General features: G+C 44.9%; 1 protein-coding gene across 2 annotated transcripts; it reads left to right on the top strand.

Annotated features, from left to right (window-relative positions):
* The first annotated feature begins 3,215 nt into the window (after positions 1–3,215).
* Positions 3,216–20,868, top strand: polh (polymerase (DNA directed), eta). Of its 2 annotated transcripts, XM_029669398.2 has the most exons (11): positions 3,216–3,275; positions 3,484–3,651; positions 4,045–4,179; positions 4,291–4,523; positions 8,505–8,671; positions 8,881–8,984; positions 9,195–9,314; positions 16,905–17,028; positions 17,189–17,254; positions 19,055–19,227; positions 19,431–20,868. In XM_029669398.2, exons 2-11 carry the CDS (start codon positions 3,515–3,517, stop codon positions 20,530–20,532), a joined length of 2,361 nt encoding a protein of 786 aa, XP_029525258.1. In that variant the 5' UTR covers positions 3,216–3,275; positions 3,484–3,514; the 3' UTR covers positions 20,533–20,868. The 2 variants fall into 2 exon arrangements, with proteins under 2 accessions (XP_029525258.1, XP_029525259.1); XM_029669399.2 differs by lacking the exon at positions 3,216–3,275 and having other exon boundaries at positions 3,287–3,651.
* Positions 20,869–23,547: the final 2,679 nt, after the last annotated feature.

Raw genomic sequence — 23,547 nt, 5'->3', positions numbered from 1 at the left:
TGCAACACGACACATCTCCGTCATATAGAGTTGATCAGGCTGTTGATTGTGGCCTGTGGAATGTTATCCCACTCCTCTTCAATGGCTGTGCGAAGTTGATGGATATTAGCGGAAACTGGAACACGCTGTCGTTCAAGTCTACCCAGAGCATCCCAAACATGCTCAATGGGTGACATGGCTGGTAAGTATGCAGGCCATGGAAGAACTGGGACATTTTCAGATCCTTGCGACATGGGACCGTGCATTATCATGCTGAAACATGAAGTGATGGCGGCGGATGAATGGTACGACAATGGGCCTCAGATTCATCATGGTATCTATGTGCATTCAAATTGCCATCGTTAAAATGCAATTGTGTCTGTTGTCTGTAGTTTATGCCTGCCCATACCATAACCCCACTATCATCATGGGGTGCTCTGACATCAGAAACCTCACAACGCCATATATGCTGTCTGCCATCTGCCCAGTACGGTTGAAACCGGGATTAATCCGTGAAGAGTACAATTCTCCAGTGTGCCAGTGGCCATCAAAGGTGAGCATTTGCCCACTGAAGTCGGTTTACGACGCCAAACTTCAGTCAGGTCAAGACCCTGGTGAGGACGACGAGCAAGCAGATGAGCTTCCCTGAGACAGTTTCTGATAGTTTGTGCAAAAATTCTTTGGTTGGGCAAATCCACAGTTTCATCAGCTGTCCGGGTGGCTCGTCTCAGACCATCCCACAGGTGAAGAAGCCAGATGTGGAGGTCCTTGGCTGGCGTGGTTACACGTGGTCTGCGGTTGTGAGGCCGGTTGGATGTACTGCCAAATTCTCTAAAATGACGTTGGAGGCGGCTTATGGTAGAGAAATTAACATTCAATTCCCTGGCAACAGCTCTGCTGGACATTCCTGCAGTCAGCCTGCCAATTGCACGCTCCTGTGGCATTGTGTTTTGTGACAAAACTGCACATTTTAGAGTGGCCAATTATTGTTCCCAGCACAAGGTGCACCTGTGTAATGAGCATGCTGTTTCGTCACCTTCTTGATATGCCACACCTGTCAGGTGGATGGGTTATCTTGGCAAGGGAGAAATGCTCACTAACAGGGATGGAAACAAATTAGTGCCAAAATTAGAGAAATAAGCTTTTTGTTTGTATGAAACATTTCTGGGATATTTTATTTCAGCCAATGAAACATGGTACCAACACTTTACATGTTGTGTTTATATTTTTGTTCAGTAAAATATAGACACTATTACTAATAAATCATAAAACAATTTATTTCACATCTAAATTAAATAAGCATTTTTGTGAAGTATAGACAGTGTGGGATAACCGGGGGAGGGGGTAATATTATTAACTTATTATTGATTTAGACAGCTGCAGCGGGAAAAGTATTCAACACATTTTATATTATTAAATTCAACATATTCAACACATAGGACTGTTTATGGGACATTACTGAACCCTATTCATTCTGCTTTACTAAACATAGATGCTAGCAGTATAAGGATCTTACCTTCCTTGAGTGACAGATAAGGACGCTCTTACTCCGTCATCCACACCTCCTTTGATAGAAGGATTTTTTACTTGGATGAAATGTCAGGAATTGTGAAAAACTGAGTTTAAATATATTTGATTTAGGGATATGTAAACTTCCGACTTCAACTATGTTTGATAACATTCCATGAAATAACGTACAAAAGTCAAGTTGATTCCGATGATTCGGCGAGGGTCGTCCGGCTGTGCATTGGCTTGATATTTTTGAAGTCTGCTAGTCAGGTGGCGCGTTCAAGAGACTCAAACGAAAAGTAGTAGTGGAAATGGATGGAGACAAAAGGAATATGGAGGCTGACAGTGAAAGTAATAAGGATTCTAATGGAAGTATATTTCCAGGCTTGGAGAGATGGAAGGAAGTAGGTTACGAGTTTGAATCCGATGCAGACATCAACAACAAGAGAGGCGGTGAGTCAAGGAAGATTGGGGTCAAGTACAAACAGAATGAGCTGTACTCCAGTAGCACTGGAGGTGAATTGGAAGAGAATAAGGATGAATTACCTGAGGTTGCAGGAGTAGTGAAGATCTTGGAGCTCATGATGAAGATGACTAGTCCAGTAGGAGAGACGTTTTGGGAGAAAGTGGACCCCTTCTTTTTGGCTGACCCAGTTGGGTACTGTTGAATCGTTGAAAGTAACCTGAAGTGGACTTGTGAAGATTTTTTGTGTTTTGTGAATGGGGACAAGACCTGTTATTTGCTTTGCTGTCAAGAATAGAACACATTTGAAAGGAGTGTTTACTGGGGTAGTGGGAAGGGTGGTGGTGGATCAACTGAAGTTGAAGATTCCTGGTGTCTGTAACGCCTGCCGTATGGTGCGACACAGACCCGGTGGCAAAGGTGGTAGAACAAAAGAGTCACTGTCTGTCTTTTTTTAGTTTTAATGCTGAGTCATTACACGACAAAGTAATTTTAGTATATATCAGTTATCCCGTAAGAGCTTTTGTGCCGAATCCACTACGGTGTTTTAGGTGCCCAGCTTATGGACAGGTTGCAGCAGTATGTAGGAGGGAGATTCCTAGATGTGAGAAGTGTGCAGGAGGGCATGGGACAAAGGAATGTGTAGTATCGGTGAAAGAAGTGGTATGTGTTAACTGTAGGGGTGCCTATGTTGCTGGGGATCAGAAGTGTCTGGTGCGAGAGAGACAGGTTGAGGTTGCCAGGGTCAGAGTTTTACAGAAAGTGTTGTATTCTGAGGCAATGAAGAAAGTAGAGGAAGATGGGTCAAGGGTGAGGGATCCTAAGAGGCTCTTAGTGAGTAGTAGACTTTTGCCAGTACAGAGTGATAGGCCTACCAATTAAAAGTGCTTCAGTAAGGTTGGCTTTTTAGTGTTTTATTACCATGGTTATCAACTTTACTGCAGGAATGGAACGTAAGTCACAGAAAATAGGTGTTGTGGTGGCAGCTGCAGAGAAGTATAGTACGTGGGATGACGAGATTTTACAGCAGAAGAGTTACAGGGTGTGTTGAATTATAGTGTCCCGTTCTCCCAGGCTATCATCCTGGTGTAGGATCGGGTCAAAATAGTGGAATGGGGTCGTGGGTTTTAATGAGTGTAGGGTTAGTTGGCAGGGTACTTTTTTCCTTTCCCCTTTTCCATTTTGTATCACAAAGTATAATGGTTTCATGCTCCAGTCCAGTTGGTGGCGGTAATGCACCAATAATATTGGATGCCAACCGCCATTAAACCCCACCGAAGAAGATTATTCGGGGCGCGGCATAGTTACATTATGTAGCATTAATGTAATGTAACGTTATCTAATTTGTTTCCTTCGCTATTTAGCTACAGTAATATCTTAACGTTGTGTGTTTCAAGCTACATATTTGACATTTAGCTATCTAGATAGCTATTAGATAGGCTAACTACCTAACTTATATATAATGTACGTCTGTAGCTTTATCTAGCTAGCTAACATGCATTCTACCATAACAGTTCGTTTTTAACTTTCAGTGCTGTCCAGTCGTTCCGCATCTCTTCTGGAATGGATTATGGGAAGGAGAGGGTTGTGGCGTTGGTGGATATGGACTGTTTCTACGTGCAAGTGGAACAGAGGCTGAACCCAGCGCTGAAAAACACACCGTGTGTGGTCGCACAGTACAAGACATGGAAGGGAGGCGGGTGAGTCACCGACACAGAGTCTCCTTCCCAAGGTCAATGGGATTGAGAGCGTTGTAGCTAGCATACACACATCAATCCAGAATAAAACATGTAGACCTAGGGGCAATGGGACAGTGGGAGTGACTCGTAGTTGTTTCGCCCTTACCCCATGTTTCTTAGTTGTATGGGTCAGGCTGGCTAAGGTTTAACTTCAGTGTCCATTATAATGTAATGGAGAGTGTCAGTGCAGTTAAACATTAGTTCAGGCTGGTCCTGATTTGTGATGCATACCTACGTCGCCTGGTTCTCAGCTCTGCAAAACGTTTGTCTCTCCCATACATTACAGTTTTTTGTTGCATGGACTGTTCAGAATATCATAGTCAAGTCATGTTCTCACACTTTATCTTTACCCAGTATCATAGCTGTGAGTTATGAGGCCAGGGCCCATGGTGTCACCAGGAACATGTGGGCAGACGATGCCAAGAAACTGTGCCCAGATCTCCAGGTTGCAAGGGTCAGAGAGTCACATGGGAAGGCAGACCTCACCCAGTACGTGTCCATTATACAATATTTTAAATGACTTCGGTGACTAAGTGAATCCCCAGGAACCCCTTCGGAAAGCCTGCAGTGTTAACCAGCTAACTGTCACCCCCTGTGTAGTTACCGGGAGGCGAGTGTACAGGTGTTTGAGGTGATGTCACGCTTCGCTGTGCTCGAGAGGGCCAGTATAGACGAGGCCTACATGGACCTGACTGCTGCGATACAGCAGAGATTGAAAAGCATGACTGACCAGCAGGTAGACCCTCAGCTCCTGAAGACCAGCCACGTCCAGGGCTACCCACTGGCTCCTCTTGACCAGGAAGAGGCAGCACAGGACACCACAACTGATAAAGGTGGGTTTTAAACCGCGGTCGTCATTGGGTTAGTTTACCCCAAGAACTCTAAATGAGTGTTGAGTTTTAGCATTTCAGAAAAATATTTAGGCCTATCTCTTTTAGTGCTGTGTTCTCATTTTATATATGTGGTATCTTGATATCCTGTATCTGTCCACATCCCTGGATTTCTAATCAATTATCCTGTATCTGTCCACATCCCTGGGTTTCTAATCAAATATCCTGTATCTGTCCACATCCCTGGGTTTCTAATCCAATATCCTGTATCTGTCCACATCCCTGGGTTTCTAATCAAATATCCTGTATCTGTCCACATCCCTGGGTTTCTAATCAAATATCCTGTATCTGTCCACATCCCTGGGTTTCTAATAAAATATCCTGTATCTGTCCACATCCCTGGGTTTCTAATCAAATATCCTGTATCTGTCCACATCCCTGGGTTTCTAATCAAATATCCTGTATCTGTCCACATCCCTGGGTTTCTAATCAAATATCCTGTATCTGTCCACATCCCTGGGTTTCTAATCAAATATCCTGTACCTGTCCACATCCCTGGGTTTCTAATCAAATATCCTGTACCTGTCCACATCCCTGGGTTTCTAATCCAATATCCTGTATCTGTCCACATCCCTGGGTTTCTAATCAAATATCCTGTATCTGTCCACATCCCTGGGTTTTCTAATCAAAGACCATGTCAGAGCAGACTTTCAAATAAAACATGTCAATTACATTTTATCGGTTGCGTACACATATTTAGCAGATGTTCCTAACTCCAACAGTGCAATAATACCCAACAATACATATAACCCCCCCCCACACACACACACAAAAGGGATTAAGCAATATTAGAACGAGCAATGTCAGAGTTCGGAATATAAATATACACTGAGTGTACAAAATACTGCTCTTTCCATGACAGATTGACCAGGTGAATCCAGGCGAAAACTATTGTCCTTTATTGAGGTCAATTTGGAGGTGAAAGAAACGCACGCCTGTTTAGGCGAGGTGCGGGCTAGCAGAGTAGAACACTTGGAAAAGAAAAGGAGAGCCGCACACTCTAGGAGCTCAGATGCAACAATTTAATAACCAACGTTTCGACAGACAAGCTGTCTCCATCATGGTATAATAACAGACACTGCGAGTCACTAATTTGTATTAACTGGGTGGTTTGAGAACTGAATGCTGATTGGCTGAAAGCTGTGGTATATGAGACCGTATACCACGGGTATGACAGAACATTTAGTTTTACTGTTCTAATTACATTTGTAACCAGTTTATAATAGCAATAAGGCAACTCGGGGGTTTGTGTTATATGGCCAATATACCACGGCTAAGGGCTGTATCCAGGCATTCCACGTTGCGTCGTGCGTTAGAACAGCCCTTAGCGTTGTTATATTGGCCATATACCACACCCCCTCGGGCCTTATTGCTTAAATATAGTTTCAAACGACACACAGGTCTCTGTAATCATGGCTGGGTGTGGCTTGATTTCATTGGTTAATTTGCAGATATAAATACAACATATAAAAAGCATAGATGGGAAACATATGATCATAGATATAATTTGGCTCCATACAAGAGTCTTTAAATGAAAGATTCAGGCAGCCTCTCGTTTAACAATAAATGATCAAGGTTACCCCCTCTCCTAGGGAGAGATTCATACTTTTAATTTTACCCACTTCATTTGTTTACCACAAGGACAAATTATAAGATAAATAACTGCCTTAGTGGACCACGTAATAACACATTTTAATTGGGATCTATTTCCCAGTTTGAAGGATCTACATTTGTACATGCCGTTGCATTGAGCGCAGCCATTACACTTGTAGTTTACATCCAGTAGAGGTGCAAATGGATGTTGTGCGGGGCAATTTTGGGGTGATAAATCAGAGTTTACCCATTGATCTCTAAGATTTCTGCCCCGCGAGAATACTACCAAGGGAGGGTCCGAAAACACATTACCGGTGTCATCAGATCTTAGAATGTGCCAATGTTTGTGAACAATTCCTTTTAATTTGTTCAGAGCAATCTGAATAGCGCGTAGTAAGAACGCAATAATGATTATTTTTGCGAGACTGTCCTTGAAAGAGATCATGTCTTGATTTGTTTTGGATTGGATTGTCTCAATGGCAGTATTAATCTGACCATTTTTGTACCCCCTTTGCTTGAATTTTATCTCAGCCATATGATTATTTTGATTAGACTGAATTGGCTGTAGGGTAAATTGTTTTTCAAGGGAAGTGGGTGACAGCTATCAGCCCTCAACAAACTGTTACGATCAGTAGGTTTCCTGTAAAAATCCATGTATATTACATTATCCTCACACAAAATCAAAAGATCGAGGAAACTGATTTGACGTGTCTCAGATTGCATAGTAAATCTCAGGTGCTCAGAACAAGAGTTAAGAAAAGCCTGGAGCTGTTTTGCATCACCCCTCCATTGAACAAAAATATCATCAATGTACCGTAGGCGAGGAAACATTTGAGAGGATTGAGAATGGACTGTTTCTCCATGTAACCCACATACAAATTAGCATAGTTAGGAGCCATAGGGGATCCCATAGCAGTATCCTTCATCTGGATAAAGAAATCCTTTAGAAACATGAAATAGTTGTTGTGTGTGTACTATTTCACCCAATGTTATAATGCATGAATGCACTGGAAGGTTGCTCATTAGGGTCACATTGCAGAAGAAAATGTTCCATTGCTTCAATTACCGCCCTCGTGTGGAATATTCGTGTATAACGACTCGACATCAGAAGTCATTTACCAAGTATTCTCAGGGAGAGGATCAAGAGATTTAATGATAGAGATCATACTGCTGGTGTCCTTTACAAAGGAGGGGAGCTGTTCTGTGAGTGGTCTGATTTTTAAAAAAAAGTTGATAAAGGGGCCGTAAACTGTATCAATGTCTGCTACAATAGGGCACCCAGCAGGTTTTGTAACATTCTTGTGTAATTTCGGCAAAGTATAGAAAGTGGCAATTTTAGGGAGTTGAATAGCCAAAAAGTTGTTATTTTTGGTGATTAGACTAGAACTTAAATACCCATCTAGGACAGTAAAGATGGTATTCTGACATTGGGAAGTGGGGTCACTTCTGAGTTTCTTGGATAAGGTGTTGTCAAGCAGTTGTCTGACACTCATTTACATAAACTGTCCTATCCATGATTACTACCGACCCACCCTTATCAGCAGGGCGGGTAAGGACTGACGTACCAGACTAAGTCAAGCAACGCTTGTTTTTCATCCTTAAATTATGGAAAGATATGTACTTGTTCTCAAAGGGATTCCCAACATCTTTTTTCAACGAGTCTGCAGTATGTCTCAATAGAGCGATTGCGGTTGGCTGGAGGTACAAAATGACTCTTACTTCTAAAATGAGTCGAGTGTGTGCAGGCGAGGTCACCTGTTAAATCCACTTCAATCAGTGTAGGTGAAGCGGAGGAGACAAGTTTATAAAGGAGTTTTAAGCCTTGAGACAATTGAGACATGGATTGTGTATGTTTGCCATTTCAGCGAATTAATTGGCAACACGGAATCGTTTAAGTGCCTTTGAGCGGGGTATGGCTGTATAGGCCAGGTGCACCGGTTTGTGTCAAGAACTGCAACCCTGCTGGGTTTCTCATGCTGAACAGTTTCCCGTGTGTATCAAGAATGGTCCTCCACCCAAAGGACACCCAGCCTTGGAGTCAACATGGGCCAGCATTCCTGCTTTCGACTCCTTGTCGAGTCCATGCCCTGACCAATTGAGGATGTTCTGAGGACAAAAGGGAGTGACACTCAATATTAGGAAGGTGTTCTTAATATTGTGTACACTCTGTGTATATGATGGTGTATATAGACATTATGGGCAGTATATGAATAGAAAAGGGGTGTACAACAGTAGTTATATAGGATAGGCCTTGACTAGAATAATGTATAGACATATGAAGTGGGTAAAACGGTATGTTAACATGGTGCTCCTCTCCATGTTTTTCCCCAGAAGAGCGAAGGTCCAGTGGCCTGCAGCAGTGGCTGTCCTCTGTGTCAGGCGGCTCTGGCTGTGCAGAGCTGCAGTTGGCTCTGGGGGCTGTGATCGTCGAGGAGATGAGGGCTGCAGTGGAGCAGCACACAGGCTACCGCTGCTCGGCAGGGATATCCCACAACAAGGTCAGTACTCTCTTCCCCCTCTCAACACAACCAGTGTGTTCTACCTCTTTCTGTCAATAGTTCTACTAGCTCTCTTTACTTGTGTCCTTTCTGTCATAATCACTGAATCCTGGCAGAACACAACTGGTCTAAGCAACATGGTGGAAACTTGGCCAGTCCTTTCAGCTGTCAGTTCTAGGCCAGTCTGTTTATTTACCATGTCTCCTCAGGTGCTGGCTAAACTAGCCTGTGGTCTGAACAAACCCAACCGCCAGACACTCCTGCCGTTAGGCTCTGTTCCAGAGCTCTTCAACTCACTTCCCATTGGCAAAATGTGAGTGTACTGCTAGTTAAAACTAACCGTGTGCTGTAACTGAGAGAAAATGAAGAGAATTGACACAATAACACACATCCGTCAATATACATGCAACATACAATACGATCTTTCCTGGACTACAGGACCATCAGACTATGCAGATGAATACAGAATCAACTTTACAGACTCAGAGATAGACTGATCCGGTCCTGTTGTTCCTCTCTCCAGCCGAAACCTGGGGGGTAAGCTGGGGGCGTCCATCACAGAGACCCTGGAGGTAGAGAACATGGGGGAACTAACCCGCTTCTCTCAGGCCCAGCTGGGACAGCACTTTGGAGACAAGACTGGGTAAACAACACACACTTCCTTCATGTCATTAAGTATATAAACCACTCTTCCTCAATGAACCACACTTATGTAATACTGTGGATAATTTAAAGTTATTAGCTAAAATTGTAATATTGCAATCTGGTGTTGTAAAAGTAACTATCCATTTAAAGATGTTATACTATTTGGTGCCAGTGGTGGCTAATGTACAGTGCCTTCGGAAAGTATTCAGACCCCTTGACTTTTCAACATTTTGTTATGATACAGCCTTATTCTAAAATGTATTAAATATTTTTTCATCACTATACACACAATACCCCATAATGACAAAGCAAAAACAGTGTTAGACATTTTTGCTCATTTAAAAAAATATTATATTTACATAAGTATTCTGACCCTTTACTTTGTGCTTTGTTGAATCAAATCACATTTTATTGGTCACGTGAACATGGTTAGCAGATGTTAATGTGAGTGTAGCGAAATGCTTGTGCTTCTAGTTCCGACAGTGCAGTAATATCTAACAAGTAATCTAACAATTTCACAACGACTACCTTATACACACAAGTGTAAAGAGATGAATAAGAATATCTAAATATATGGATAAGCAATGGCCGTGCGGCATAGGCAGGATTATTAATTATTAAAGTGGCCAGAGATTTGAGTCTGTATGTCGGCAGCAGCCACTCAATGTTTGTGATGGCTGTTTAACAGTCTAATGGCCTTGAGATAGAAGCTGTTTTTCAGTCTCTCTCGGTCCCCGCTTTGATGCATCTGTACTGAACTCGCCTTCTGCATGATAGCGGGGTGAACAGGCAGTGGCGCGGGTGGTTGTTGTCCTTGATGATCTTTTTGGCCGGCTGATGTAGGTGTCCTGGAGGGCAGGTAGTTTGCCCCCGGTGATGCGTTGTGCAGACCTCACTACCCTCTGGAGAGCCTTGCGGTTGTGGGTGGAGCAGTTGCCGTACCAGGCTGTGATACTCTCGTTTGTGAATCTGTAAAAGTTTGTGAGTGTTTTCATTTACAACATTACATTTAAGTCATTTAGCAGACGCTCTTATCCAGAGCGACTTACAAATTGGTGCGTTCACCTTAAGACATCCAGTGGAACAGCCACTTTACAATAGTGCATCTAAATCTTTTAAGGGGGGGGGAGGTGAGAAGGATTACTTTATCCTATCCTAGGTATTCCTGAAAGAGGTGGGGTTTCAGGTGTCTCCGGAAGGTGGTGATTGACTCCGCTGTCCTGGCGTCGTGAGGGAGTTTGTTCCACCATTGGGGGGCCAGAGCAGCGAACAGTTTTGACTGGACTGAGCGGGAACTGTACTTCCTCAGTGGTAGGGAGGCGAGCAGGCCAGAGGTGGATGAACGCAGTGCCCTTGTTTGGGTGTAGGGCCTGATCAGAGCCTGGAGGTACTGAGGTGCCGTTCCCCTCACAGCTCCGTAGGCAAGCACCATGGTCTTGTAGCGGATGCGAGCTTCAACTGGAAGCTTATCAAGGCATCAAGCTCATTGATGAACTCTCCGAGGGAACCTGGAGGGCGATAAATGATAAGGATGTTAAGCTTGAAAGGGCTGGTAACTGTGACAACATGGAATTCAAAGGAGGCGATAGACAGATGGGTAAGGGGAGAAAGAGAGAATGACCACTTGGGAGAGATGAGGATCCCGGTGCCACCACCCCGCTGACCAGAAGCTCTCGGGGTGTGCGAGAGCACGTGGGCGGACGAAGAGAGAGCAGTAGGAGTAGCGGTGTTGTCTGTGGTGATCCATGTTTCCGTCAGAGCCAAGAAGTCGAGGGACTGGAGGGAGGCATAGGCTGAGATGAACTCTGCCTTGTTGGCCGCAGATCGGCAGTTCCAGAGGCTACCGGAGACCTGGAACTCCACGTGGGTCGTGCGCGCTGGGACCACCAGATTAGGGTGGCCGCGGCCACGCGGTGTGGAGCGTTTGTATGGTCTGTGCAGAGAGGAGAGAACAGGGATAGACAGACACATAGTTGACAGGCTAGAGAAGAGGCTACGCTAATGCAGAGGAGATTGGAATGACAAGTGGACTACACGTCTCGAATGTTCAGAAAGTTAAGCTTACGTAGCAAGAATCTAATGGACTAAAATGATTAAAATGATACAGTACTGCTGGGGTAGGCTAGCTGCGTTGTTGACACTACCCTAATCAAGTCGTACCGTTGAGTGTGAAGTTTCTACAATGCTGCTTTTCGGGAGCTAGCTGGCTAGCTAGCAGTGTTGGTTACGTTACGTTGCGTTAGGAGAACGACAATAGCTGGCTAGCTAACCTAGAAAATCGCTCTAGACTACACAATTATCTTTGAAACAAAGACGGCTATGTAGCTAGCTACGATCAAACAAATCACACCGTTGGGACTGTAATGAAATGAAATGAAAATGTGATACTACCTGTGGAGCGAAGCGGAATGCGACCGGAATGCGAAAGTTCTATTCACGTTGGCTGGCTATTGGCTAGCTAGGAGTGTCTCCTACGTTAAGGATGACAAAATAGCTGGCTAGCTAACCTCTGTGAATTAAGATAATCACTCTAAGACTACACACTCTAAACTACACAATTATCTTGGATACGAAGACAGCAAAGACAACTATGTAGCTAGCTAATACTACACTAATCAAGTCGTTCAGTTGAGTGTGATAGTTACTACAGTGCTACGGTAGACGGTGAACGTGTTGGGCAGATAGGAGACGACGAAATACGATAATTACGCAATTATCTTTGATACAACGACGACTATGTAGCTAGCTAAGAAGAAATTGCTAAGATTAGACAAATCAGACCGTTGTACTATAATGAAATGTAATGAAAAAGTTATACAACCTGCAGACCGAAGCGCGGATGCGACCGGCTCGCTCCAACCCGGAAGGACAACCCGGAAGTCTTGTAGCGGATGCGAGCTTCAACTGGAAGCCAGTGGAGAGAGCGGAGGAGCGGGGTGACGTGAGAGAACTTGGGAAGGTTGAACACCAGACGGGCTGCGGCGTTCTGGATGAGTTGTAGGGGTTTAATGGCACAGGCAGGGAGCCCAGCCAACAGCGAGTTGCAGTAATCCAGACGGGAGATGACAAGTGCCTGGATTAGGACCTGCGCCGCTTCCTGTGTGAGGCAGGGTCGTACTCTGCGGATGTTGTAGAGCATGAACCTACAAGAACGGGCCACCGCCTTGATGTTAGTTGAGAACGACAGGGTGTTGTCCAGGATCACGCCAAGGTTCTTAGCGCTCTGGGAGGAGGACACAATGGAGTTGTCAACCGTGATGGCGAGATCATGGAATGGGCAGTCCTTCCCCGGGAGGAAGAGCAGCTCCGTCTTGCCGAGGTTCAGCTTGAGGTGGTGATCCGTCATCCACACTGATATGTCTGCCAGACATGCAGAGATGCGATTCGCCACCTGGTCATCAGAAGGGGAAAGGAGAAGATTAATTGTGTGTCGTCTGCATAGCAATGATAGGAGAGACCATGTGAGGTTATGACAGAGCCAAGTGACTTGGTGTATAGCGAGAATAGGAGAGGGCCTAGAACAGAGCCCTGGGGGACGCCAGTGGTGAGAGCGCGTGGTGAGGAGACAGATTCTCGCCACGCCACCTGGTAGGAGCGACCTGTCAGGTAGGACGCAATCCAAGCGTGGGCGCGCCGGGAGATGCCCAACTCAGAGAGGGTGGAGAGGAGGATCTGATGGTTCACAGTATCGAAGGCAGCCGATAGGTCTAGAAGGATGAGAGCAGAGGAGAGAGAGTTAGCTTTAGCAGTGCGGAGGGCCTCCGTGATACAGAGAAGAGCAGTCTCAGTTGAATGACTAGTCTTGAAACCTGACTGATTTGGATCAAGAAGGTCATTCTGAGAGAGATAGCGGGAGAGCTGGCCAAGGACGGCACGTTCAAGAGTTTTGGAGAGAAAAGAAAGAAGGGATACTGGTCTGTAGTTGTTGACATCGGAGGGATCGAGTGTAGGTTTTTTCAGAAGGGGTGCAACTCTCGCTCTCTTGAAGACAGAAGGGACGTAGCCAGCGGTCAGGGATGAGTTGATGAGCGAGTTGAGGTAAGGGAGAAGGTCTCCGGAAATGGTCTGGAGAAGAGAGGAGGGAATAGGGTCAAGAGGGCAGGTTGTTGGGCGGCCGGCCGTCACAAGACGCGAGATTTCATCTCGAGAGAGAGGGGAGAAAGAGGTCAGAGCACAGGGTAGGGCAGTGTGAGTAGAACCAGCGGTGTCGTTTGACTTAGCAAACGAGGATCGGATGTCGTCGACCTTCTTTTCAAAATGGTTGACGAAGTCATCTGCATAGAGGGGAGGAGGAGGAGGGAGGGGGAGGAGGATTCAGGAGGGAGGAGAAGGTGGCAAAGAGCTTCCTAGGGTTAGAGGCAGATGCTTGGAATTTAGAGTGGTAGAAAGTGGCTTTAGCAGCAGAGACAGAAGAGGAAAATGTAGAGAGGAGGGAGTGAAAGGATGCCAGGTCCGCAGGGAGGCGAGTTTTCCTCCATTTCCGCTCGGCTGCCCGGAGCCCTGTTCTGTGAGCTCGCAATGAGTCGTCGAGCCACGGAGCAGGAGGGGAGGACCGAGCCGGCCTGGAGGATAGGGGACATAGAGAATCAAGGGATGCAGAAAGGGAGGAGAGGAGGGTTGAGGAGGCAGAATCAGGAGATAGGTTGGAGAAGGTTTGAGCAGAGGGAAGAGATGATAGGATGGAAGAGGAGAGAGTAGCGGGGGAGAGAGAGCGAAGATTGGGACGGCGCGATACCATCCGAGTAGGGGCAGTGTGGGAAGTGTTGGATGAGAGCAAGAGGGAAAAGGATACAAGGTAGTGGTCGGAGACTTGGAGGGAGTTGCAGTGAGGTTAGTGGAAGAACAGCATCTAGTAAAGATGAGGTCGAGCGTATTGCCTGCCTTGTGAGTAGAGGGGGAAGGTGAGAGGGTGAGGTCAAAAGAGGAGAGGAGTGGAAAGAAGGAGGCAGAGAGGAATGAGTCAAAGGTAGACGTGGGGAGGTTAAAGTCGCCCAGAACTGTGAGAGGTGAGCCGTCCTCAGGAAAGGAGCTTATCAAGGCATCAAGCTCATTGATGAACTCTCCGAGGGAACCTGGAGGGCGATAAATGATAAGGATGTTAAGCTTGAAAGGGCTGGTAACTGTGACAGCATGGAATTCAAAGGAGGCGATAGACAGATGGGTAAGGGGAGAAAGAGAGAATGACCACTTGGGAGAGATGAGGATCCCGGTGCCACCACCCCGCTGACCAGAAGCTCTCGGGGTGTGCGAGAACACGTGGGCGGACGAAGAGAGAGCAGTAGGAGTAGCAGTGTTATCTGTGGTGATCCATGTTTCCGTCAGTGCCAAGAAGTCGAGGGACTGGAGGGAGACATAGGCTGAGATGAACTCTGCCTTGTTGGCCGCAGATCGGCAGTTCCAGAGGCTACCGGAGACCTGGAACTCCACGTGGGTCGTGCGCGCTGGGACCACCAGATTAGAGTGGCCGCGGCCACGCGGTGTGGAGCGTTTGTATGGTCTGTGCAGAGAGGAGAGAACAGGGATAGACAGACACATAGTTGACAGGCTACAGAAGAGGCTACGCTAATGCAAAGGAGATTGGAATGACAAGTGGACTACACGTCTCGAATGTTCAGAAAGTTAAGCTTATTGACTAAAATAATTCAAATGATACAGTACTGCTGAAGTAGGCTAGCTGGCAGTGGCTGCGTTGTTGTTGTTCTATCTCTCTATAGTGCTGTTTCTTGTATTATGGTCTCTTGTTTCTTTAGAGGTTTCACTTTGTTGTCCTTTTTCTTTTCCTTTTTCTTCTGTCCTTATTTTGTCTTCCTTTCTTCTGTTAACTAGATATTTTTTGTTGTTATTATTTGTAAGCTAGCTAGCTTCTTCCAGGAGAGTCCCTAGCAACTGCTTAGCAACAAGTAAACAATTCAGCTAGCAATTCAGCTAGCTAAAATAACTGTACAATTTTATGAAAAATAGTTACTTCTTCAAAAGCCTGTCTTTTTGGTTTGTTCCTTGTTTTGTCTTCTATTGAGTCTGGCAGTTTTCTCTTGATTTTTTCGATGTACTTCACTCTAAAAAACCATTTAAATAATAAATAAATAAATTTTCGGTGACAAGCCAAATTTCTTCAGACTCGTGAGGTTGAAGAGGCGCTGTTGCGCCTTCTTCGCCACTCTGTCTGTGTGGGTGGACCATTTCAGAAGTGCCTTTGGCAGTGATTACAGCATCAATTATTGGGTATGACACGACAAGCTTGGCACACCTGTATTTGGGGAGTTTCTGTATTCTTCTCTGCAGCGTCTCTCAAGTTCTGTCAGGTTGGATTGGGACCGTTGCCGCACAGCTATTTTCAGGTCTCTCCAGAGATGTTCAATCAGGTTCAAGTCCGGGCTCTGGCTGGGACAATCAAGGACATTCAGTGACTTGTCCCAAAGCCACTCTTGCGTTGTCTTGGGGTTGTTGCTTAGGGTTGTTGTCCTGTTGGAAGGTGAACCTTTGCCCAAGTCTGAGGACCTGAGCGCTCTGGAGCAGGTTTTCATCAAGGATATCTCTGTACTTTGCTCCGTTCATCTTTGCCTCGATCCTGACTCATCTCCCAGTCCCTGTCGCTGAAAAACATCCCCACCGCATGATGCTGCCACTACCATGCTTCACCGTAGGGATGTATTCAGACCCTTTTCTATACAGGTTTCCTCCAGACGTGATGCTTGGCATTCAGGCCAAAGAGTTCAATCTTGGTTTCATCAGACCAGAGAATCTTGTTTCTCATGGTCTGAGAGTCTTTAGGTGCCTTTTGGCAAACTCCAAGCAGGCTGTTATTGTGCCTTTTACTGAGGAGTGGCTTCCATCTGGCCACTCTACCATAACGGCCTGATTTGATGGAGGGTTGCAGAGATGTTTGTCCTTCTGGAAGGTTCTCCCATCTCCACAGAATAACTCTAGAGCTCTGTCAGTGACCATCAGGTTCTTGGTCACCTCCCTGACCAAGCCCCTTTTCCGATTGCTCAGTTTGGCTGGGCGGCCAGCTTTAGGAAGAGTCTTGGTGGTTCCAAACTTCTTCCATTTAAGAATGATGGAGGCCACTGTGTTCTTGGGGACCTTCAATGCTGCAGAAATGTTTTGGTACCCTTCCCCAGATCTGTGCCTCGACATAATCCTGTCTCGGATCTCTACGGACAATTCCTTTGGCCTCATTGCTTGGTTTTTGCTCTAACATGCACTGTCAACTGTGGGACCTTATATAGACAAGTGTGTGCCTTTCCAAATCATGTCCAATCAATTGAATTTACCACAGGTGGACTCCAAGCAAGTTGTAGAAACATCTCAATGATGATCAATGGAAACAGGATGCACCTAAGCAAAGGGTTCCAATTTCATAGCAAGGGGTCTGAATATTTACATAAATTAGATGTCTTTTTATTCTAAAAACCTGTTTTCGCTTTGTCATTATGGGGTATTGTGTGTAGATTTCTGAGGATGTTTTTTAAAATCCATTTTAGAATTAGGCTGTAATGTAACACTGTGTAAAAAGTCAAGGGGTCTGAATACTTTCCGAAGGCACTGTAGTTCCCATATTGATATAAATAAATATTGCTCTCTTCAGCCAGTGGCTGTATGACCTGTGTCGGGGGATTGACTTTGACGCAGTGAAGCCCAGACAACTCCCTAAATCCATCGGCTGCAGCAAGAACTTCCCTGGGAAGACATCTCTCACTACCAGAGAGCGGGTACTTGGCTATATTCATGCCCTCTCTCCATCTGTTCTTCTGCCTGCCTCTGGCCATAATCTATTGAGATGCACCAATCTCCCATTTTGATTCCTCTTGAGCTCTGTTCCTTCTATGTCTGTTGATGTCTGAATAAAATACTCTTGTCTTATCTCTGCAGGTGCAGCACTGGCTCTATCAGCTGGCTCTGGAGCTGGAGGAGAGACTGACCAAGGACAGAGAGCTGGTGAGGGACTTCATCTCACCATCCTCTGTTTGTCTCATCCCTCCCTGTCTGGCCATACTCTCATGAGACTGAGGGACGGAAGGATAATCTACAGTTGAAGTTGAAAGTTTACATACACCTTAGCCAAATACATTTAAAACTGAGTTTTTCACAATTCCTAGCATTTAGTCCTAGTAAAAATGCCCTGTCTTAGGTCAGTTAGGATCACCACTTTTATTTTAAGAATGTGAAATTTCAGAATAATAGTGGGGTGATTTATTTCCGCTTTTATTTCTTTCATCACATTCCCAGTGGGTCAGAAGTTTACATATACTCAACTAATTGTATTTGGTAACATTGCCTTTAAATTGTTTAACTTGGGTCAAATGTTTTGGGTAGCCTTCCACAAGCTTCCCACAATAAGTTGGGTGAATTTTGTCCCATTCCTCCTGATAGAGCTCATGTAGCTGAGTCAGGTTTGTAGGCCTCCTTGCTCACGCATGCTTTTTCAGTTCTGCACACATATTTTCTACAGGATTGAGGTCAGGGCTTTGTGATGGCCACTCCAATTCCTTGACTTTGTTGTCCTTAAGCCATTTTGCCACAACTTTGGAAGTATGCTTGGGGGTCATTGTCCATTTGGAAGACCCATTTGCGACCGAGCTTTAACTTTCTGACTGATGTCTTGAGATGTTGCTTCAATATATCCACATAATTTTCCTCCCTCATGAAGCCATCTATTTTGTGAAGTGCACCAGTCCCTCCTGCTGCAAAGCACCCCCACAACATGTTGCTGCCACCTCCGTGCTTCACGTTTGGGATGGTGTTCTTCGGCTTGCAGGCCTCCCCCTTTTTCCTCCAAACATAACGTTGGTCATTATGGCCAAACAGTACTATTTTTGTTTCAACAGACCAGAGGACATTTCTCCAAAAAGTATGATCTTTGTCCACATGTGCAGTTGCAAACCATAGTCTGGCTTTTTTACGGCGGTTTTGGAGCAGTGGCTTCCTCCTTGCTGAGCGGCCTTTAAGGTTATGTCGATATAGGACTCATTTTACTGTGGATATAGATACTTTTGTACCCGTTTCCTCCAGCATCGTCACAAGGTCCTTTGCTGTTGTTCAGGGATTGATTTGCACTTTTAATCCCAAAGTACGTTAATCTCTAGGGGACAGAACGCGTCTCCTTCCTGAGTGGTATGACAGCTGTGTGGTCCCATGGTGTTTATACTTGCATACTATTGTTAGTACAGATGAACGTGGTACCTTCAGACGTTTGGAAATTGCTCCCAATGATGAACCAGACTTGTGGAGGTATACATTTGTTTTTCTGAGGTCTTGGCTGATTTCTGTAGATTTTCCCATGATGTCAAGCAAAGAGGCACTGAGTTTGAAGGTAGGCATTGTAATACATCCACAGGTACACCTCCAATTTACTCAAATGTCAATTAGTCTATCAGAAGCTTCTAAAGCCATGACATGACTTTCTGTAATTTTCCAAGCTGCTTAAAGGCACAGTCAACTTAGTGTATGTAAGCTTCTGACCCACTGGAATAGTGATGCAGTGAATTATAAGTGAAATAATCTGTCTGTTACCAATTGTTGGAGAAATGACTTGTCATGCACAAAGTAGATGTCCTAACTGACTTGCCAAAACTATAGTTTGTTAACAATACATTTGTGGAGTGGTTGACAAACGAGTTTTAATGATTCCAACCTAAGTGTATGTAAACTTCCGACTTCAACTGTACCTCCCCACCTGCATGCCTGTCACTCCTCTCCATTCCATTTCTGTCACTCATTCTCTCTCCCTCTGTGTAGAATGGTCGTGTGGCTAAGCAGTTGACTGTGGGTGTAAGGCAGTTGGGTGATAAAAGGCCCAGCAGTTTCTCTCGGTGCTGCTCGTTGGCACGCTACGACGCCACCAAGATCTCCTCGGATAGCTTCGCAATCCTCAAGAGTCTCAACACAGCAGGGAACCATCAGGCAGCATGGCAAGTTGCACAAATTAAGTCTGCCGTGACATTAACTATATATGCAACCAACTCTAGAGAGCATGACAAATATAACACCATTATTTGGAACACAACAACTATAGCCACCCTGAAATCTTAATCTTCAGAGACGTTGATTTCCCATGGCTGTCTGTTTTCGAATGTATGCGTCTCACTTTCTCTTTCTGTCTCTTTCTATCCAGGATTCCTCCCCTCACCCTTCTCCACATTTCGGCCAGTAAATTTAGTGATTCACCCTCTGCCGGGGCCGGAGGAATCGCCAGCTTCCTGTCCAGTGATGTCACTTCCACCCAGGCCTCCACTCAGTCTTGCTCTGGTTCAAAGAAGGACTCCACCCCCAAGAGACCCGGCGCCATCCAGTCCTTCTTCCAAAGATCTGCAGAGAAACAGAGGAAGGAGGAAGAGGGAGAGGAAGAAGAGAATGATAGGGGCTGTGGAACCTTTGTCCCGCCTTCCTCTTTTCCTGTGTCTTTCTCTGTATTAGAGGGGAGTGTGTCTGAGAATGAAACAACAACCTCAACTGTGTTTAGTACGTCTTGTCACTCTTCTTCTGTTGTCAGTTCATCAGCCAGCCCCCATACTGGCATCACTTCCTTCTTTCAGAGGAAGACACTAGGGAGAAACCAGCAGCCCGTAACCGCAGACTCACACAGTGACAGTCTCGCAACAGGCAGAACAAGATGTTCCACAGTAGGATATGATACAATAGGGAGTGTCCAACTTTTAACAGACACAGTTGGGTGTGAAATAGCAGGAAGTTACACAGCTCCGAAAGCTGAAATATGTGACGAGCAGACTGCGAACGTAAAAGAGAAACACACTAAACACACTCAACTCACTAGTTCTAACCAAGCAGAGGACCAATCTCTGGGGTCTGGGGAGGGAACTTGTACTCTATCAGAGGAAAAACAGTCTGTGGGGTCAGACTTGCCCTACGATCCCCCTTCTGTCCTGCCTCAGTGCCTGGCCAGTGTAGCCAAAGAGGACCTGCTGACCTGTGAGTGCTGTGGCCAGGACGTGCTGGCCTGGGAAATGCCTGAACATAATGATTACCACTTTGCCTTGGACCTACAGAACTCTTTCTCCTCTACAACCACCAACACTTCTCTTCATTCCTCCTCTCTCTCTGTTTCAACTGCCTCCCGCCCCCCTCTCAGGGCAGGCGCCCTTCAGTTGTCCCGGGGGAAGACGCGGGCCAGGGGCCAGTCAACACCCCAGTCTAAACGGCCCCGCTCCCAAGGTGGTAGTACTGGTACGCTGGACTCCTTCTTCAAGAGGAGCTGAGGACAAAGTGGAGGAAAAGAAGAGACTGACCATGAAAGGAGGTAGGGAATCCACTGCTGGACTGGTTACTTTTGCTGATGCTATTGAAACTGACCAACAATATTCTAAACTCACTGCCAAAACAATTTATACGATTGTATGGTGAGATGCTGTTTAAATTGTAATGGCAATTGTACAGAATAAATATTTTTACCTATAAAAAATGTAAATATTTTATGATGGTTCTACAGATATTGGTAAAGCCATACTTTCCTGGAGGTCCTCTTTCAAGGGATATGTTGTCTGGGGAAGCTTGTATATTTCTGTGATCATGTTTCCATTAAACATTGAAAATAGTGCTTGTGTTGTGGGCCTTTTTTATCAACCATGTGAAATGTATTTTTTCCACTAGATGGTAGCATCACACATGACGAGCGCACGCAAAGTTAAGGCACTCAGTTTAATGCGCATTCAGCTTAGATACAGTATTTGTGTTCGAGGAAATTGTTTGCTTAGTTTTACCAATGCAAATCTAAGAGAAGGCAAACATGCAAAATGCCCCCATGTGCTACTGGGCTTTTGCTGTGATAACATTGTTAAAGGTCCGCCAACAGACATTTGGCCCACATTGTGAATATACTAATGAGTCAGTGTAATCAGTAGAAACAGAGGACTGTTTTGCAGAAACTGGGCTGTAGTGTGACTATCTCCACAGCAGTTGAACACTCTATAATGCTCGTACTGAAGTGGTATTTTTTAAACTATTCCATATCAGATTATTTTCCTAATAGTTTCAAACAAAAGAGAAGATAAGTGGAAACCTCATGTTGGGTTTACTTCCAGGTCATGGCAGAGTTAGGCTGGTGTGAGAGCTACAAGGAGGCCCTAAACCTATGACAATGATCTGGGAACTAACAGAATATAACTACTTTCATTTTGTGGATTTAACAATATAATTATGTGGATTTAACAATATCATTTAACAATGTAACACTGGAATGACAATTTCAATAAGATCTTAATACTGAGGTTCAATCTTAATGTCTGTTATCTTTAACCTCAGTCCAGTCGTGGTTGCCTCTATGATGATTTGCATTGCACCATTTCTGGGTGTCACATGCTTTTGTGTACATTCTCTCTACGTGAGGAATCAAGTGATCTCCCTTTCATAAAAGTGGTGTTTCAGTCTGACTCACAGTTTCCAGTGTCTTGCATCAGCTGAGTAATAGAAAGGGAGGAGGCTAACAAAGGGGAGGAGTGAGAACTTCATGGACCCATTAATTATAGCTTTTCACCAGGACACCCTGCAGGTTAACAGCCTAACTATACCATTGAGGTGTAGAATCTATAGGAAACACAGACAAAAGTTAATGTAACTTTTATTTATGTGTACCATAATATACAAACTGGATCTATACATAAATATGTGGTACTACACCCCACACAGAACAGCGCAAACTGGAAACATGTCTCACAAGTCCTTAACTGGCAGCTTCATAAAATAGTACCAGCAAAATACCAGTCTCAACGTCAAATGTGAAGAGGTGACTCCGGGAAGCTGGCCTTCTAGGCAGAGTTACTCTTTGCAGTGGCTGTGTTCTTTTGCCCATCTTAATCTTTTATTTTTATTGGCTAGTCTAAGATATGGCTTTTTCTTTGCAACTCTGGCTAGAAGGCCAACATCCCAGAGTCGTCTCATTCACTGTTAATGTTGAGACTGGTACTATTTAATGAAGCTGCCAGTTGAGGACTTGTGAGGCGTCTGTTGTTCAAACTAGACACTAATGTACTTGTCCTCTTGCTCAGTTGTGCACCGGGGCCTCCCACTCCTCTTTCTATTCTGGTTAGAGCCAGTTCGCTCTGTTCTGTGAAGGGAGTAGTACACAGTGTACGAGAGATTCAGTTTCTTGGCAATTTCTTGCATGGTATTCCATTTCTCAGAGCAAGAGTAGACTGATGAGTTTCAGAAGAAAGTTATTTGTTTCTGGCCATTTTGAGCCTGTAATCAAACCCACAAATGCTGATGCACCAGATACTCAACTAGTCTAAAGAAGGACCGTTTTATTGCTTCTTTAATCAGGACAACAGTTTTCATCTGTGCTAACATAATTGCAAAAAGTTTTTCTAATGATCAATTAACCTTTTAAAATTATGAACTTGGATTAGCTAACACAACGTGCCATTGGAAAACAGGAGTGATGGTTGCTGATAATGGGCCTCTGTACGGCTATGCAGATATTCCATTAAAAAAATCAGCAATTTCCAGCTACAAAAGTCTTTTACAACATTAACAATATCTACACTGTATTTCTGATACATTTTATGCTATTTTAATGGACAAAACATGTGTTTTTCTTTCAAAAACAAGGATATTTCTAAGTGACCCCAAACTTTTGAAGGGTACTTTATGTTTGAGTGAGAGGCGAGTGTGTGTAAGCACTTCACTCAGAGGTGTGAATCAACTGTGTTTAAGGTGACTGCTGCTTTACACTCATTTCCATAGTCACTATTGGATAGATCTCTGTGCCTTTTGTAACCAGGTCTTCCTTACACCTCAACCTCACCGTGGTGACTGTTGCTAGGTGAACAGGTGACACAGGAGACAAAATATACTCCCCTCATCAGTATCGAGAAAAGCAAAAGGAAACAATCGAAATAGCAGTTCTTGAAAAGGTTTGGTGACAACAAGGCTTTGGAAAAACAAAGTAAAAGACAGAAGTTGAGGGAAAAGTCGGTTCTTTGCTGAGATGACAGGAGAGGGGCTTTGGAAGAAGCTGGAAGGCTGAAGACGACAGGAGAAAGAGACGGAACCCTCTCCTCCGATGTTCTAGATCCTGGGATCTAGCTGGGATGGCTGTGGTTCTCCTGTTCCACTGGGCGGTTCTGCATTCTAGGCCTCGTCCTCCTCCTCACTCTGTGAGGGCTGTGACCGGGAGACAGGCTGCAGCTTGGTGACCTGGCCGATGCCTTTGGTGGCTCCCTCTCTGAACAGCAGCTTGGCCCCCACCTTCAGGTACTCTGGGTGCTTAAGGTGAC

Source organism: Oncorhynchus nerka, linkage group LG10 (assembly GCF_034236695.1).
Source record: "Oncorhynchus nerka isolate Pitt River linkage group LG10, Oner_Uvic_2.0, whole genome shotgun sequence".
NCBI classification, from domain to species: domain Eukaryota; kingdom Metazoa; phylum Chordata; class Actinopteri; order Salmoniformes; family Salmonidae; genus Oncorhynchus; species Oncorhynchus nerka.
The sequence above is the reverse complement of the archived record's forward strand: the minus strand, read 5'-3'. Positions and strand labels throughout refer to the sequence as shown.